Source organism: Mastigoproctus giganteus, chromosome 8, assembly GCF_048544385.1.
Source record: "Mastigoproctus giganteus isolate SK-2022 chromosome 8, ASM4854438v1, whole genome shotgun sequence".
Classification (NCBI taxonomy): Eukaryota; Metazoa; Arthropoda; class Arachnida; order Uropygi; family Thelyphonidae; genus Mastigoproctus; species Mastigoproctus giganteus.
In genome coordinates, this window is record NC_143582.1 from 40,599,735 (window position 1) to 40,619,501 (window position 19,767).

At 38.2% G+C, this 19,767-nt stretch overlaps 1 protein-coding gene across 1 annotated transcript in view; it reads right to left on the reverse strand.

The window, feature by feature from the left end:
- LOC150081474 (uncharacterized) overlaps positions 1 to 19,767 on the reverse strand; it is a 55,791-nt gene that overhangs the window by 13,823 nt on the left and 22,201 nt on the right. The window contains exon 3 of the mRNA XM_090380214.1: positions 1,699 to 1,756. Within this exon, the coding sequence (XP_090236340.1) occupies positions 1,699 to 1,756 (58 nt within the window). The remainder of the gene's footprint in view (positions 1 to 1,698; positions 1,757 to 19,767) is intronic.

Below are 19,767 nucleotides of genomic sequence, written 5' to 3' on the forward strand. Positions count from 1 at the left end.
AGACATGCTGCCAAGACCATTCATAGGGTTTTGTCAATGATATACAGAAATTTTGCTAGCAGGGATTAGAAGGCGATTATTCCTTTGTATAAGTCCATGGTTAGGCAGCATACTGAATACTGTATACAGGTCTGGAGGCCTCATTTTAGGAATAATGTAGATTTGATGCAATTTATGCACAGAATGGCAACCAGATTGGTGAAGGGAACAAATGGGTGCTCCTACCTAGAAAGGCTTCAGTTCTGCAAATTGCAGCATTTTGAGACCAGGCACCTGCAGGATCTGCAGGAAGTATAGTGGAAAATGAAAGGGACCTGGGGGTTATTGTGCAGCCAGATATTGAATTCCCTGAGCAGTGCAAACAAGCTGCCAGAACAAATTGATGGGGTTTTATCAATGATATGCAGAAACTTTTTCTGCATATCATTAATATGCAGTCTATCCATGGTTAGACTGCATCTTGAGTATTGTATATAGGTCTTGAGGCCTCATTTTAGAAAGGATGTAGATCTGCTGGAATGGGTGCAGAGGAGGGCTGCCAGATAGGTGAAGGGGACAAAAGGGTGCTCTTACCTAGAAAGGCTTCAGTTCTGCAAATTTCAGAATTTCGAGACCAGACACCTGCGGGGAGATCTGGTTGAGATGTTTAAAGCCTTGTATGGGTTAAGTAAGCTGAACGTTAATGGTATTCTTCCGTTTGTTGAGACTACGCACATGAGGAGGCATAAATTCAAGTTGAAGAAAGGTGGTTGCAGGATAAATGTGCAGAAGTTTGCCTTTAGTCAGTGGGTGTTTGATTGTCGGAACAGGCTTCCATCAGTTGCTGTGGAAGTGGATGGGTTTAATAAATTCAAGGGCAGTAGACAAATTCTTGGAGGGTACAGATGGGTGAACTGTTTTTTTTTTTGGCTGATACTATATAAGCTTGCTTTCTTACATAATTTGCCCTTACTACTACTATACACAAGGAAGTGACAAGGGTAAATCCAGCTTGCACAGTTTTGTTTCTGTGTAACAGCATGGGCAAATCCAGCCTTCATATTTAATAGGAACAACAGCATAGGAAAATTATCTGCCTACAATAATGCAAAACCAGAATATGGAAGAACATGATTTAGAATAATCATAGGGCCCACCTTTGAAAAATAATTGACTGATTTCAAAAAAACTTATCGGCGAAATAAATCAAGCTTATGCACAGTGAGATATATGCTGCATATTGTACTTGTATACTGACTGTATTTTGGCTTCATATCCATACAGCAGTGGCAGTTACAAGATTTTCTGAAGTGGGGGTATAAAGCAGTGTTTTGCAGAAACATTGATTTTTAATCACCACCTAACCAAAAAAATAAAACCCATTATCATAAGGGAATCTGTAGCCCCTGTCTTGGACAGACACGTGATTATAGATGAAGTAATGTAATGTAATGATACAATAGTCCTAATCAACAGTATACAAGCCCTAAATTTAGGCAATGAGTCCTATTATTTTCTACTGTTATAATATTCTTCCTCACACCGATGAACACTTCCAATTTCAAATGTGAAATATTTATCATTCAGTATTTGTGTGGCTGAGTAAAGAATCAATTATTATTTAGGTAAAGCATAGTGCTTTCATAAATAGCAGTTTACAGCCAATGCAATCTCTTTCTCCAATATATTACAGCAATAAACAGAGATTCTCTTAAATACCTTTGAATCGCCCTCTTCAGTAACTTAATATCTGCAGTAGTCTCGTCATCACTGTCACCTATTATCATTCAAAAAGAAATCAAGAAAAACTTCAGTTTATTTGTTTAATATATTGTATACAGGAAATGCTTATTGTAAATGAGATGAATCAGAGAAATCAAAAAGTAAACATAGAAACTAGACTACCAAATACGAACAAAATATGTGGAGAAAATTGTTTGTAATGCATTATTGTACCTGATCTAAGTATGAGACTGAGGACATAATCAGTCTCATACTTAGATCAGGATTTTGTGATTAGAGCTCACTCGGTAGATTAGGCAAAGTTGGGATGCCTTAGGACAGTGGTTCCCAAACTACCAAGATCTACGGATACCTTCAAAAATCAAAAAAATTTGTGGTCCACTATATATGTGCATATATCAGCACTCCTACCCATACACTTATCTAATCTATTTTACTATATATATATATATATATACACACACACACACACACACACACACACACACACACACACACACACACAGGTAACCCTCATATAACACAGTAGTTAGGCTCCTATTAAATGTCATGTTGTGTGAAACCGTGTTATACGGAACTAAAAAAAGTACAAAAAGGGGGGTTACGTTCCAAAAGCTAACAAAAATACACTATTTCGTTAACAAAAATAAACGATTCTAAATTTCGTGTATCTTCTGCTCTCTTTAAAAAAAAATCTGGTTTTGTTTGCTTTTGCTTGATAAATCTTTGTGAATTTCATTGTATGGAACTAAGCATTTTTGAAGCTCCCTTTTGAAATTTGAGCTCCTTTCATTCAAGATTCTGCATTCAAAAAATAAGATTCTAATTGCTCGGCTAACTTTATGCCTTCCCGTATGCTTTTTAGTGTAAAATTTGAACATCCTCTGAATTGATTTTGTTTTGCCACTGATGCCATTTCCACCAAATCCGCTTGGCCAGCCTCTTTTTCTGCCAGTGATTCTTGAATGTCTTCAATAATCATATCTTTTTTTGATTTTAATTTTATTTTTTAGGAGCATCGGGGACTAAGGCCATATTTCTCTGTGTATATTGTCTATAAATTGCGTGTGCCCTGAGGTCGATTTTCTGTTTTGCTGGACGGAAAACCTAAGTTTCCAGGAGGAAAAAACCATACTATCCTCACATGAACCCAACTAACTCAGCCACGTTGTGAAAGAGACCCATAGAAATTCCTCCAAGGGGATTCGGACTCAAGTCTTTTCCACCCAGTGTGGGGAGGAAGGTGATTCTATCAACTATGCTACCCACGAGGGCTTCAGTAGTCATATCATCAAAACCTTCCCTTCCTTCCAACGTAGCAAGTTCTACTATCACACAAATTCCCTTTTCTGTCGGTTCAACCATATTTCCTGAATGAACTGACTCTGGCCATACATTTTTCCACATGCAATTAATGTTGACAGTTTTACTCCTTTCATCGATAAAGCTATTATTCTGATACAGTCCACAATTGAGAAATGTTTGCATGTCTCCATTACTTCCATAGATTCGAAATCAATTTTTTCCAAAATCCATTGTAACGATTTTCTGATGTAATTAGTTTTAAAGGTGGATATAATGCCTTGATCTAATGGCTGAATGAAAGAAGCTGTATTAACCTAGTAGAACTGTGGTGGTATAACTTCAACATTGGGATGGCCTGGTGTCTTATCCAATAGTAATAAAACTTTAAAATCTATATTTTTCCACAAGTTCAACAGCACAGAACATAACACGGAGATTTCTCAACAAAATAAAATACAGGGATTTCTCAATAATTTTTTTTGACTAGTGAGTCAACAGCGGGGATTCAAAAAGAGTGGAAATGTTGAAAAATTACATCCAACATAATGGTAGGGTTTTCCCCACAGAAAAACTCAAAAATACCGTTATGCAAGGTTTGCCGAAATTCTCTAACTGTGTTATAACGAAACTGTGTTATATAAGTACCGTATTGTGCAAGGATTGCCACAATTTATCAATTGTGTTAGAGCAAAACCGTGTTTTAGAAGTACCAAGTTATACGGGGGTTGCCTGTATATATACCGGGTGGTTATAAAATAAGTTTCCCTATTTGGGAGACCCTAGTGTCAAAAGGGTTAGAGATAGCACCGTGAAAATTGGTGGGTATGTCATTTAGGATGTGGGGGAGCAATTTGTAAAAGAAATTGCTTCCAGGGGAGGGGGCTTACATCTGATGACTTGGGCTTGGCATACCCAGGGTCCTGAGCTGGATATCATCATTCTTCTCTTTCTTGGTGATTCCCTTCTACCTTTCTCTCTCTCTCTCCTCGGAAATTTTTTTTTGGCTGGTGCAGCCTATGCTTCAGGCTTCCTCCTTGCACCATATAGCTAATAATAATAATAATTGGCACTGTAAACATGAGATGGAATACTTAATTTAGGATTAGATTTTAATATCAGATCTTAGAAATCTACAGATATTGTTCTATGTGGTTTCCTTCACTTGAGATATTCTGAAAACAGAGAACTGCGTGCGACACAGTTTCACATAGCATTTCATTGAGGATGTTGGCAACATGCTGTTTAATGCTTGCTTTCAAATCAATAAGCATCTGTGTGCTGCCTTGGTAAACTGTCTTTCAGGCATCCCTATAGCCAGAAATCACAGGGATTGAGATCTGCTGATTAGGCTGGCCAGAACTGCAGAAAGTCTCTAGAAATGATTCGATCATTTCTGAATGTTGAATGGAGCAGTTCCTTCACTTGTCACAATGTGGGGAGGGGCACCATCTTGCATGAACACTACAGTCTCCAAGCTTTGCCTTTCTCACAGAGTGGGAATAATGTGACCTCTTAAAACAGTGCAGTACCATGCACCTTACAGAGCCATGAGGTGGCTCTGTAAGAAAAATGATCCAATTATAAACTCTGCTGTGAATCCACACTATACTGTAACATATGGATTTTGTAGTGGTCTTTCATGCACAGCTGATGGATGAGAAGTTCACCATATTCGGCAGTTTTGTGCATTTACAGCCCCATGAATAGTGAAATGTGCCTTGTTAGACCACAAGATCATTTGAGCCCATGTATCATCAAATTCCACACAAGCCAGAAATCGTAGAGCAAATTCTATTCGTTGTTGCTGCTGCTCACAAGACTTTTGTTCTTGCACTACGTGAATCTTGTATGGTACGGGAACCGTACAAGATTCACGTAGTGCATCTTGTACAGTAGCGGCCTTAAGGAGGGGATTGAAAAAATGTCATTTCGATTATGAAAGTAGAAATTAAGCTATTCAGGATCAGCTATACATTTTCAAATTAATTTTTCTTTCAAATTATGGACACAATAATTTTCTCATTAACTGATAGGTTTACAAATATGAAAGAACATGTAGAAATGTTTTATAACATTTCTGAATTTAAAAAAATGATCAGATGACGATCTATTATCCCCAGGGGGCTCACATCTGGTTAGTATGGACTTGGCACACCCAGGGTCGTGAGCTGGATATCGTCATTCTTCTCTTTCTTGGTGATTCCCTTCTACTTCTGACTCTTGTTCTCTCTCTCTCTCTCTCTCTCTCAAGGGTAACTCAGATTTTTCTTTCCCTTACATCATACAGCTAATTATAATAATAATAATATTATTATTATTAAATCATTGCAATGGTTTACATATTAAGTTATGTGACATTGATATAATGAGTCCGATGTTAGTTCTTTAGCATATTCTGAAGAACTTAGTACTTCAAATTTATATTACAGACAATATTACTTCATTTGAAGTTTTACAATATACGTATTTTTAAAAGCGATTTTACTAATACTTTTCCAAATGTAGCAGATGCATTAAGAATTTTCTAAGTTTATCAGTTTCAGTTGCCTCAGGTGAACGGAGTTTTTCAAAATTAAAATTAATCAAAAATTATTAACGATCGACGATGTCTGCACAACGAATCTCTAATTTGGCAATAATTTCAATAGAAAATGATCTTTTGGAACAAATGAACATAAATTAATTAATTAACAACTTCGCACATCTTAAAGTAAGGAAACAAATTTGTATAATTTTTTAGCATTATAATTTTCCTTTTATTTTATTATTGTGGGTATGATTAACTTTGATTTAGAATTTCATGATTTTGTTATTTTTATTTGTTGCTTCATTACATTACATTTGAGATATGTTGTAATTCTTTTCTTTTCCAATAAATTAATAATAATTATTTACGCATTTTTTTATTTTTTAATCCAAATATTTTCGGGTGGAAATTTTGATTTCGCTTACTAGTGGCACATAGGGTTCCAGCGTCCCTGCGTGTACGGTAACTAGTATACGGTACTGTGCTGAAAGTGGCTTTGGCCTTTCTGCTTTTATCTAACAGAATGTCATTTGTGTAAGCAGCATGTCTTGAAGTAAATGACAACTTTTACATAAGTGCAGCGTCGTTTTTTTCCCTTGGCGGAAATTTGAACTATATTTTTTTTTCTACAAATCGCTTCCCCATACCCTAAGTGACACACCCACCGATTTTCACAGCACCAACTCTTAACAGGTGACCCTAGTGTTTTGACATTATAGTCTCCTGAATCATCATCATCAGCCATTTTCAATCCACTGCAGGATGAAGACCTCTCCGGCAACTTTACAGTTCCTTCTGTTTTGTGCAATGGCAATCCGTTTACTACCCACAAACTCATGAATCTCGTCTGTCAATCTCCGTCATTGTCTTCCAGGTTTTCTTCTAGCTCCTCTTGTGTACCATTCTGTTATTTTCTTATTCCATCTGTCATCATGTCTTCGAGCTATGTGTCCTGCCCAAGACCATTTTAGTTTTGATAAGAATGTCCTTTACTTGAGTTTGCTGCCTAACCCATAAAATTTTTTTTTTTTTTTTTTGCTGGTGCAGCATAAGCTGATTACAAATAGATACTGTAGTTTTCGAGATTATTTTACTGGTTAACATTTAATCATCATTTCCCATTTATATAACAGTCTGATTCCCAACATAATTCGTCCCATTCTTCGCTGTGTCGTTCTCAGCTTCTCTTCCATTCTATTGGTGAATTCCCAAGTTTGACTTCCATAAGTCATGGTGAGGAGTATACATTGGTTCATTATTTTACGTTTCAGACAAATTGGGATATTGCTCCTCGATATGTGATTATTTCCTGAATGCCATCCGTCCAAAATTTATTCTTCTCTTGACTTCCAGTCATTTATCATTGTTACAGCTGATGACTTGTCCCAGATAAGTATATGACTCCACCTTTTCAATTGCTGCTCCTTCAATCATTATATCCCTTTCTGTGGCATACTTGTTCATCAATACTTTTGTTTCAGCCATATTCATCTTTAGTCCAAAATCCTTACTAACTGTGCATAACTGATTAAGATTTTCTTCTAATTCTTTGGGATCGTGGCTTATGGCCACAATGCCACCTGCAAATCGTAAATGGTTTAGGTACTCTCCATTCATCTTGACGCCTTTCTGCAACCAGTCTAATGTTAAAAATGCATTTATTTTTAACCGTATTGGTACATTCTTAGAGAGCACAAGGGCCTCATACTTTTTGCTGCACTGTATCTGTCATACGATATTTACCTCGCCGGAGAAGGCAGAATTACTTTCGCTTTCGCATGGGAGCAGAGCCGCACCCACGAAATTCCAAAACCACCGTCTGACGCCTGCCGTACGTTATTTACTCGTTCGGAGCGGGCAAGCGTATTGTTGACGAAAAACAGGGGAGTTAGATTTTCGGAGAACACTACTAGTATTGTGTTTGATTCAGGCATCAGCAGAGTGTTTATTATTTCATAGTTTCTTGTGTCGGAGTAGACAATTTTATGTCCGTTTTTGGCTTTTGTGCGAACCTCATACAAACATGTAATTCTTTCAACGACTTTCATAAATCGGATTTTCGGTTGAGTCTGAAAGCTGTAAAAATACAGTTCCCCAGATGTTTTTCCGCTTGACGAAACTAACTAGAAGGGAAATAGGGGGGAAGGCAGTTCGGTTAACAGTTAGGGTGTGGGAATAGTTGAAGTCGGAGTTCGAGGTAGTTGGAGCCGAGCCTTGGACAGTGAGAGTTGGTCAGTGAAAGAGCTGTGACTTGTAAGGGCAGTTAGCGGAGTTTGAGTTAGGATTTTGTTAAGATAGAGAGCCGTCGCAATGATAATCTTTTTTAGAATGTGAAGAAAATATTCTTAAGAAGGGGAAACGAAAAGTCGGAAGAAGAAGAAGGCTAAAAACTCGTTAATGAGATATAGGAAGGAATCGAGATGAACTACTGTCCGGTAACTACAGTTCCTGAGGCGATGCTGAATTATTCGGGTAAGTTAACCCTCGTTATTTAATTATAAACGGAACTTAATTGCGCTAAGTCGAACATACTTCCATCCCCCCCTTTTATATATTTTTTTATGCGCTTAAAGACATCGATCCTCACGCACACTCATACTTTGATGAGAGTTTTGTTATTTTACTTAGCATTTCATATTTAATAGATACTGTAACTTGTACATGAATACCGGACGTTATTTAATTAGAATTAATTATAATTAAATATTAAAACTGAATAATCCTAATTAACATTAAAACTGAATATTATAATTAAATAGTAAGACTGAATATTAATCATGGCCTACAATCTTACATGTTCCACCAATGTGGTGTAATATTCGTCAGCTACGCGATGTATGAACGCACTTTGGCTGTCGATTGTTCATGAAGAACATAACAATTTGCAAACCCATACCATTATTAATTAATCCGTTGGTTACCTAAATATGTAAAGGTATAAAAGCTCAAGGCTATTTTACTAAAGCCTTATACACAGTTTTGTCTAACTGTATTTTGTAACAATTTAGTATGTTTAATAAACCATGTTTTGTTTGCTAATTTTTGCCTATTGATTACTCTCTGATGACACATGATTTCTTGAATGGATTACTGATAAAGAACTGTTAAGGCGGCGCTTTTGATTCTAATCAAATAGAAAGGAGTCAAAGGTGAAAATCACACAACGCAATCTTTGATGTTGCAGACTAGCTCAACGTCCATCTGGGTTAGTTTTCAGAACACGGGATTTGTCCTAACTAACTGCTAGACGATTACATGAAAGCCAGGTTTCTCCGGATGCAAATATTAGTGTAACTCTTGCAAAGAACATTTATTCCTAACTGACACATCACACCATAACTGAGAATTGTTGGAACCCTAGCAAGTTTATACTAGAACGGAGAAAAGACCTGCGCAACACTGGTGCCAATTGTGTCCAGGATTCAAGTGTGTCCTTGCGGGATGAAAAACCCGATTTATATGAATGCCCGTAAATGATTCTGATGGTTGTAGACTGAGGAACGTACTTCTAATAGAAAGGATTGGGACAGCACTGATTTTGTGTGTACAGAGACTAGTCATAGGCATATTTTTTTACAGCAGTACAAATAACACACACGTCTCCAGGAACACTCATATTGAACAACAGGCAGCAACTTGTAATGTTTTAAACTAGAAAATTTATCAAAAATTAAGAATAAAACGAGTTGCTACAGGTTGTAATACCTTTTGCTTTAGAATTGCTGATTATTAACGATATATTTCTGTTTCAGCTCAACGGAAAGGTAGGCTTCACACCATTTTGGGGGACATTAATTTTACACAGACACTAATTAAGCCAAAATGGAGGGACAAAGCCCCCAAACCTCGGGTATAGAAAATTCTGTTCCACCTTTTGGAACCCAGGAGACACAACCCCCTCCCGAAATGGGCAGACCTTATTTGGCAAATATTGCTGGTTATTTGGGTTTAGTGCCAGTTTTCTCCGGCAAAGTAGATGAAGGTCCGTCTGTTCAATATTTTTTTGAAATGCTAGAAAGTGTAGGACAATTAGCACTTTGGGGAAATTGCGAATTAATAGCTGTCTGTAAGTCCAAAGTTCGCTCTCTTGCTGCGGAATTCCTCGCAAATTCTGTAGACTTACGTAAAGAAAAAGATTATAGTGTGTTTAAAAATGCATTTTTGGCTCAGTTCGAAAAAACGGAACCTAGTGTGACATGTCTACATAATTTTTCACATGCTGTACAATTGCCTAATGAGACCGTAGCAAATTTTGCTACGAGGGTTAAAAATTTGGCCCGTTTAGCGTTTAACACGAAAAGTGAGTCGCCAGAGGCATTATCAATATTAGATCAGGCAATGCTGGCTCAATTTCTCAGGGGCGTTTCAAATAAGATCAAGAGGCTGGTTCTTTCACAAAATCCTCTCACCTTCACACAAGCAATTACAGTGGCGAAACGAGAGGAAACCAACGAGCTTATTACAGAAACAAAACACAGGTCAATTAATGCCATGTATAGTCAGAATAACAGTGATGGAGAAATATGGGACCAACAAGAAAACTATCTTAAAGAAATCATTAAGCCATTACAGGACCAGATAAAAGACCTACAGCAATTGCTACATACACTAGCTGTAAATAATATTACACACAATAATTTAAAAACACAAGGCACAGATAATAACAGGTATCATCCAAGCCAAAATTTTAATACTGAAACTTATGCATTCCCCCCTTTCTGCGACCGCATAGCGTTCCCCGTAAGCCATTCTCCGTCAGGAAGGGCGTTGCTAGGATATGCTACGAATGGGGTCAACAATCACGAGTACCGACGCTATGGAGAACCGAATTATGACCGGAAGCATGGGTTACCGAATCACATAGACGCTAGGGAGCAGGGACAGAATCATTTTGCTGGCTGCGGCCGTTCAAGCAATCGCCGGCCGGCACCGAATTTTTCTCCTTCTCGGCATGATTGGCGCTCGACGCGCGAATACACTGCAGTGCCAAAAAATGGGACAGCCTATGTTAATGGAAAGAGCAGTAATTTTAATAGAAATAGAGATACATTAACAGATAAAACTTATAATAACAATCGAAATAGGGATAATATGAGCTCATTTACAAGGGAAAGAAGGGGAACACCCAGAAATGAATGTACCTTTGGTCAAACTCAGCACAGATCTATTTTTGGAAGATCACCAAACCATGTAGACTATAGGCAAAATGGGGAGAGGTATTTATGACAAAGAAGGAACATGGTGCGAAACGGAAGGAACTTCCAACGCAATAAAACCGCTTCCCCTCGCCAGAATTTCCATAGATTCGATAAATCTTATGCCTATCAGAGAAATGTGCAACATGGGGTGTATATATTAAATAATGACGCCAAACTGCCACTAATCAATGGGTATATTCAAGGCATCCCAGCCAGGTTTTTGGTAGACACGGGAGCAAGTGTATCGCTTTTAAGCACAGACTTATTTAAAAAAATTAGGCATGATAGCTCCTTGAATCCCAGACGTCCAGATTTAACTGTAACTGGAGTCTCAGGTTATGTAGTTCCAATACATACAGAAATTACAGTAAATTTTAAGTTAGATCAGGCGACTTTTCAGGATAAGATTTTGGTAGCTTCAGGAAATTTTAAGGACCAGTACGATGTAATCTTAGGATTAAATATTTTAAGGCGATTTTCGTTTACATTAGACTTGGGTAAGGGAATTATACACTCTGCCCCTTTGAACATTTGCTTAAGGGAAGAGGGTAGCGAGGAGCAAGGCGTAAGAGACCAGTATTTGAATTTAAAACCGTCGGTAGCTAAATTAACTTCCAAACATTTGATTCCCGCCTCATCAGAAAAAGTAGTAACGGCTGTTTGTAACCATCTTGCTGTTTCTGCCGAACAGTTAGTTTTGACAGAACCTAACTCTAACTTAGGTCGTGATGACCTGGCAGTTAAATGCTCAATAGACAGATTAGGTCCAGATGGCAGAGTGTCCGTTCTTGTTGCCAATCTGACAAACGAAACCCTCCACCTTCCCAAAGGGATGAATATCGCTAGTCTTGAGGGTGTTAGGGATAATACAGTTGTTTTTACAGGTGAGGAAGCTAATGAGAAAACTACAGCGCCTGTAACTTTGCAAGATTTTGAGTTAGATCATCTAACAGGCTGTCAAAAACAAAAGCTCTCGGACCTGTTGTATGAGTATAGAGATATCTTCGCTAAGTCCCCAGCTAAGCTAGGAAATTCGAAGGTGCTAAAACATAGGATTAGATTGACTGATAACATACCGGTGAGGCAGACAGCCTATAGAATTCCATATTTGTTAAAAGATGAAGTTCAAAGGCAGGTAAATGAACTATTGGAATCAAACATCATACAACCAAGCCATTCCCCATATGCAGCGCCAATAGTTCTAGTCAAAAAGCCTGATTCGAGTTATAAGATGTGTGTGGACTTTCGGAAATTAAATGCTAAAATTCTTTCTGATAATTATTCTCTCCCTAATGTCAGTGAAGTACTCCATCATCTCGCACAAGCGCGTTATTTTACTTCTCTTGATTTAAGAAGTGGATTCCAGCAAATTGAGGTGCACCCAGGTGATCGTCACAAAACTGCCTTCACTACTGGAGAATCCTTATATGAGTTTTCTCGATTACCACATGGATTAAAGAATGGATTTTCGTCGCTCTTGAAAGCCCTATCATTAGTGCTTCATGGACTCGGAGAAGAATCGATTTTCGCTTACCTTGAACACATAATTATTGCATCGCCCAACCTTAATGAGCATCTCTTGAAGCTGCGAAAGGTTTTCCAGCGTCTGAGAGAATACGACCTTAAGCTAAAACCTAAGAAATGTGAGTTCCTAAAAGAACAATTAAAATACCTTGGGCATTTAATCAATTCTGAAGGTATTCGTCCCGATCCAGACCAGGTGGCTGCTGTTCGAGATGCAGTTCCCCCAAGAACTGCGAAACAAGTGCGATCTTTTCTAGGAATGGCAGGATTTTACAGGAAATTTATTCCAAATTTTTCGGAGATTGCGAGACCTCTAACAAATTTGACAAAGAAAGAAACACCATTTGTCTGGAACAGCTCAACGCAGCAGGCTTTTGACCAGTTAAAGACTGTTCTGACCACCCCACCTTTGTTGGTCTACCCTGACTTTTCCCGACCTTTCGTGGTATCTGCTGATGCATCTTCATATTGTGTCGCAGCATGCTTAGAAGTACAGATAGATGAGAATTCTAGACAGCCAGTAGCTTATGCGTCTAGACTGTTAAAAAAGTCAGAATTGAACTACAGTACTACTGAGAAAGAAGCCTTGGCTATAATCTTTGCAGTCATGCAATTTAAACCTTTTCTAGTGTCAAATCACTTTACAGTAATAACTGATCATCAACCATTGAGTTTTTTGCTTAATTTAAAGAACCCATCGCCTAGATTAGCCCGCTGGAGCATGTTGTTGCAAGAATACGATTTTCAAATTGTCTACCGCCCTGGTCGAGTTCATTCAAATGCAGATTTCCTTTCTAGACCTGTGTTAGAGGAAGATGAGTCACAGAAAAAGCACAGGAAACAAAGAAATATGAAGGTAGTCGCTCCAATATCAACAGAGGCAAATCAGGAACCAGTGATTTTTCCTCAAAATCAAACCAGAACTTTGATCAAAACTCTACAGAGAGAAGATCCGATCTTGCGGAAATTAATCGAAGCGCTAGAAGGAACACTCCAGGCATCAACAAGAGTGCCAGATTCCTTTTATATGAGTAATGATGGATTATTGTACCACTATACTCTGTCTGGCTCTGGAAACACCCGAGAAGACCCAAATGAACAGTTAGTCGTTCCAGAAGGTCTAAAGGGGGAAATTTTAAAATCATGCCATGACGATTTACTTTCGGGAGGCCATTTAGGGTTACAGAAGACACTGGAAAAAGTTAAAAGGGACTTTTTCTGGTCAGGCATGTACGCAGATATCCGGAATTATCTTGAATCTTGCCCATCTTGCATGGAACGAAAAGGTTATAATCCTAAAGCTAAAGCGGCTCTGATGAGAGTCCCAGTCGAAAACGCCCCTTGGGTGAGGGTGTCATTAGACATTTTGGGACCTCTCCCAATGACACTGAAAGGAAACAAGTATTTGCTGTTGGCAGTTGACAACTTTACTCGTTATGCCGAAGTGGTCCCACTGCAGACTCAAAAAGCGGATGAAGTTGCTACAGCTTTTATTAATAATGTGATTGCTAGGCATGGAATTCCTAAGTACATTCTTACAGACCAAGGCACAAATTTCATGTCCTCTTTGGTACGACAAGTGTGTGAGAGGTTGAATATTCATCAAATTCATACGTCTCGATATCATCCGCAAACAAATGCCAAAGTAGAACGTCTAAATCGCACCTTAGCAAATATTTTATCGCATGTCATAAATGAGGCTCAATCAGACTGGGATGAAATGACGCCATTGGCGATAGCTGTGTACCATGCAGCAACCCATAGTGCTACTCAGGAATCGCCCAACTTCTTAATCTATGGCAGAGACTTGGTGCTACCATCTGACCTATGGCATGGAAAAACCAGACGGAGCTATGCCTCGTTAGAAAACTACTCAGAACAAATGTGTGCACGTCTCCAAAGGACTTATGAGATCGTGTCTCAACATTTGGAGGAGGCTGTACAGAAACAAGAAGAACGCAGAGCTGCTGTGGCAGTAGATAAAAATATTCGTGTTGGAAGTTTAGTTTACCTGTTCACACCTAAGATAAAGACAGGTACTACGAAGAAACTGGCCCGATTAAGCTCAGGTCCATACCGGGTAATTAGGCAAACTTCTTTGGTCAATTATGAGATACAAAATCTGTATAACCCAAAGGACAGGCAGATAGTGCATGTGGATCGGTTGACAAAGGTTGTCGATCGGAAAGTTTTTCCCGAACTTAGAATAGGAGAGGAAGAAGAACCCGAAGATAGTGAATCACTGGATCAGACATGTACAGAGACAGTGCCGAAGGAAACTTGGATCTTTGATGAGCCCATATTAGAAGAATGTGCGTTGATTCCACCAATACACCCCAGACCTGTGAGACTACAACCAGATAGAACGGTGAGTTTGCCTGTATCAATCCCATTGTCTTCTCTCCCATCGAGGAATCAGTGGAGGACAGAGCCGTCTGGAAGTTCAGACAGAATTACACAGGTACCCACCCAGTCTCACACATACAACTTACGTAACCGTGTGACTCACCCCCCTCCTGTGGTGTCTAGTATCTCTCCACCACAAAATGAAGTAGTGCCCGAGTCAGTTCCAGTTAGAAGAGATGAGGCAGAACAAAATTATCCTACCATAGGAACAGAGAATCAGAGGAGTGAACCTCCAGATCAAAATAGTGAAGAACAGAGAACTGCAGACCCAGATGAACAGCCAAGTATGGTGGATAGGACCTTTCAGTGGATGCTAGGAGCGCCACTGGCAGCGAGGTTAAACCGACGAATTGAAGGCGAAGGATTTGATTGGGCAGGTGCACTTAGAGATGCTTGGAGAGATTAAAAAAAAAAAAAAAAAAAGAGAGAGAAACTGTAAGATAGAAACCCTGAAGAATGAAAGAGCAGTGTGGGAGGAGGCTCACTATATTGTTTCCTCTGTCTTGAAGGAACAGGACAATTTTTCTTTGTTGGAACAGGAGAGGCACATGAGAGTGACATTTCTTTTCTGTATTTATATGTAGTGTAATTGGCAGGCCTTATGTATATGTCAGAGGCTAGCAGCCGAATCGTATTGGCTAGCAGAGTTGGATTGTAGATTGTTAGGAACCCACCAGTTATCTTCTACAGAATGTGTTTGATGCCACCAATGTAAACGTGGATCAGGTTAGACACAGTGGGACGTGCGTTGACTGGTGAGCAAGCCCAGTTTTCACCATATGGAAAAGGTTACCTTAATGAGAAAAAAAAGGGGATAAGCGAAGTTATGGCAAACAAAGGATCAAAGAACGTAACCACAGAGGTGAAGATATTGATCATTTTTGTCGGATTCTGTCAGGATGTTTTATCAGCAGTTGTGTAAATGGATGGAGCAACAAGCACAGAGTATGGAATAATGATGGTGGAAACACAGGAAAGAAAAAAAAAAAAAACCTAAATTCCATGTAAAGTAAGAATCATTATCCGAAAAAAAAAAGAAAAGGGGAGTAAAAGGAGATTAGCACTACAGCTGAGTGATGGAATATTTCTATTGAACAGACATTATTATTTTTTTTGCACAAACATATCAAGTTTATAAAATTATACAGGATTAAATGCAGAGAGGAAGGGTGCATTTTGTCTAGGGCATGGCCAGTAAGCCCCTGGTTACTTTTGTTTTCTCTCTCTCTCATTGCATAGCTAAAATTTAAGTTCAGGTGATTGGATCCAGAGAAAAAAAAAAAATCATATTTGGTTCTTTCATTTTGGGGACGAGGTGAAGCAATTGTCCTGGGAACGGCTGGTTCCACCCAGGTACTACTTGTTTTGTCTTTTTCCTGAAGAAAAGACTAAAGGAAAAGAAGGTAACATCTGAATTTCAAGGTCTACACTTGGGATCCATCTCCCTGTGCTATTTTGGAAAAAAAAAAAACAAAACACCTCTCAGTTTTACTCTCAGATAAGGATGTGAAACAACACGAATCAGATTTCTAGTTCCATAATTAAATTTTTTTTTTCAAATAAAGTTTACCTACTATTGAGGACTCCATCATGGATGAAATGAAGGGAGTGATTGATATCATATGAATGTAGATAAGTCAATATAGAACAAACACATAGTTAATATCAACTATAATGAAAAGGAAACGGAAACAAGACTGCTGAGTATTGTACTCATGCTCGTGCCTTCAAGATTCCAGACTGCTGATGAATAAAACACTGTGTTAATTAGGAAAATCAGGGGCGATTTTTCAAAATAAGAGAATGGTTTCTAAGTATTTTTTTGGGATGGGAATCTTGTTAGTTTTCCGTGCATGACATGTGTTGTTTTGCAAATAAATTGAGTGATTCGTTTCTGAAATGGAATGTAAGGAAATCGAGAAAGTGACATTTGAGGTTGTGAGTGAGAACAGGAAGAGTGAATGAAATGAGTAAATGAGAAGTGTAAATGATCTAAGATATCCCTCTCCTGTGATTCAAAATAATACGAGAAGACGTAAATGAAACAAATCTTTTGACTGAAAGGGAAGAGTGAGGAGAGAAAGAGTGAATAAGTGGAATTATTCTCCTTGCTTGTGTTTTTTTTTTCTCTCTTCCCACTTGCAGTTACATCAACATTATTAGTCAGGAAGGTGTTAAATTTTGTTACCAAACTGAGAGCCTTCCTCCTCACACGGATGCTGCGACTGTGGAGAGCTATGGCATACAAAGATGTGGGCCAAGATGGTGTCCATGCAAAACCATTGAAGACCTTGGTGCTCAGTCGGCCCAAGAAAACCCTGGCAGATTGTTAATCATCCCCTTCAACAACAGGTTGTTTGTTGATATCCTGTGGTTTAGAGGTGAAGAAGATGCACCCTCAGCAAAGGAGATTCTCATAATTGGATGTGACAATCAGTACATGGTTTCAGTTCAAGAGCAAGGAGCTCTCAACTTCTTGACCCTCTGGGTCATGGATCGACCTGATTGCTATGCCGTGCTAGTCAATTCTCACCAAAGGGGTTGAAAAGCACAATTCCTACAGGAGACCCTTCCCTTTAGAACAGTAGTAGACATAAGGGACTTCTCCTTGCCCAGATAAGGAACTATTACCATTACCAAGAGACAACCCTTTCTTGTGTCCTTGGAAACGCTTGGTGGAGCACTGTGCAGTGCACTCAACCAATACCTCCATTCAGTAGCTTGAGTTTAAAGGACTAGTGAAGTTGGAGAAGGCTACTGACCAGATTGAATGTTGAGATAAATAAGGACTGATATATTACTGTCAGATGTTCATGTTGAACAATTACATAATATGTTTTCATATTAATCACAGTTTGTAACTAGTTTATGTTACTGCAGTATTGAATTATCATGTATGTAATCTTAGCTCTATATATATATATATATTAGACATATATAACCATTGAATGTCAGACATTAGTATTGTACAATTTCTGAACAGGTGTAGAAGTGACTGACAGAAGTGCAACATCTGTCAGAAGTATTTATGCACTGATTATTATTATACTGCATAAATAGTTATATAATCTCAGGTACAATTACTTATCAATTACTTATCAATTAATCTAATACGTTACTCTTTATCTCTTTTATATTTTGGTGGATGTAGCCATTGTAATTGTTTGTTCCTTAAGCATTTTTTTTTGTATTAAACCCTGACTATGTATTGTAAGGGATGGCTAATCTACGTTCAATTTAGCTTAAATATATAATTACACAAAGGTTGAAATAACATTATATATACAATGTAATGTCTTGGTTGTTAATTGTCATAGATGTGAATTCTGTTTTGTGTTAGATATACATCATATTTTGTAAACAATATTAGAAACAAGGACAGATATTAATACTTTTGTACTTCTATTTGTTTCATGTCATGTTACTGCATCGAATGGTGATGGATGTCACACATCACCTACATCCTCCATGTTCCAGAGGAGATGAACTCTTACCGATTCTTCAGATAATGAAAGATCGTTTCTCCAATACGACAGAACTTTGATGGTCCAGAACCAACAATAGTGAACAAAAAGAACATCCTACAGCACAATCAATAAACAGAAATGTGTAAAACCAAGAGACACTGTCATAATTCTCCAAGAACACTTACCACTTTTTACTGTGTTAATTTTTTTTTGCTGCAAAGATTGTTGTTGTTGTCTCTCCAACCAGGTAAGGTTGTCATGTGCAAAAGTGTAAAAACATGAACAGTAATTATCCTCAGACAACAATATTTATGTATTGTACACTATATGTTGAACACATTGTTATATTTCACACTTTTTGTTTAATTTAGGTTAAATTTGATTATGTAAGAGGAAAGATGTCTGATTTTTTTTCCCCCTAAAGGCCCCATGCTCAATCTTTGAGTTTGTGTAATGCTTTAAATTTTGAGCATGTGAAATTTTCTTTTCACTTGCGCAAAATCTACTGGTGGCGCGGAGGGGTGTTAAAAATGCATTTATTTTTAACCGTATTGGTACATTCTTAGAGAGCACAAGGGCCTCATACTTTTTGCTGCACTGTATCTGTCATACGATATTTACCTCGCCGGAGAAGGCAGAATTACTTTCGCTTTCGCATGGGAGCAGAGCCGCACCCACGAAATTCCAAAACCACCGTCCGACGCCTGCCGTACGTTATTTACTCGTTCGGAGCGGGCAAGCGTATTGTTGACGAAAAACAGGGGAGTTAGATTTTCGGAGAACACTACTAGTATTGTGTTTGATTCAGGCATCAGCAGAGTGTTTATTATTTCATAGTTTCTTGTGTCGGAGTAGACGATTTTATGTCCGTTTTTGGCTTTTGTGCGAACCTCATACAAACATGTAATTCTTTCAACGACTTTCATAAATCGGATTTTCGGTTGAGTCTGAAAGCTGTAAAAATACAGTTCCCCAGATGTTTTTCCGCTTGACGAAACTAACTAGAAGGGAAATAGGGGGGAAGGCAGTTCGGTTAACAGTTAGGGTGTGGGAATAGTTGAAGTCGGAGTTCGAGGTAGTTGGAGCCGAGCCTTGGACAGTGAGAGTTGGTCAGTGAAAGAGCTGTGACTTGTAAGGGCAGTTAGCGGAGTTTGAGTTAGGATTTTGTTAAGATAGAGAGCCGTCGCAATGATAATCTTTTTTAGAATGTGAAGAAAATATTCTTAAGAAGGGGAAACGAAAAGTTGGAAGAAGAAGAAGGCTAAAAACTCGTTAATGAGATATAGGAAGGAATCGAGATGAACTACTGTCCGGTAACTACAGTTCCTGAGGCGATGCTGAATTATTCGGGTAAGTTAACCCTCGTTATTTAATTATAAACGGAACTTAATTGCGCTAAGTCGAACATACTTCCATCCCCCCCTTTTATATATTTTTTTATGCGCTTAAAGACATCGATCCTCACGCACACTCATACTTTGATGAGAGTTTTGTTATTTTACTTAGCATTTCATATTTAATAGATACTGTAACTTGTACATGAATACCGGACGTTATTTAATTAGAATTAATTATAATTAAATATTAAAACTGAATAATCCTAATTAACATTAAAACT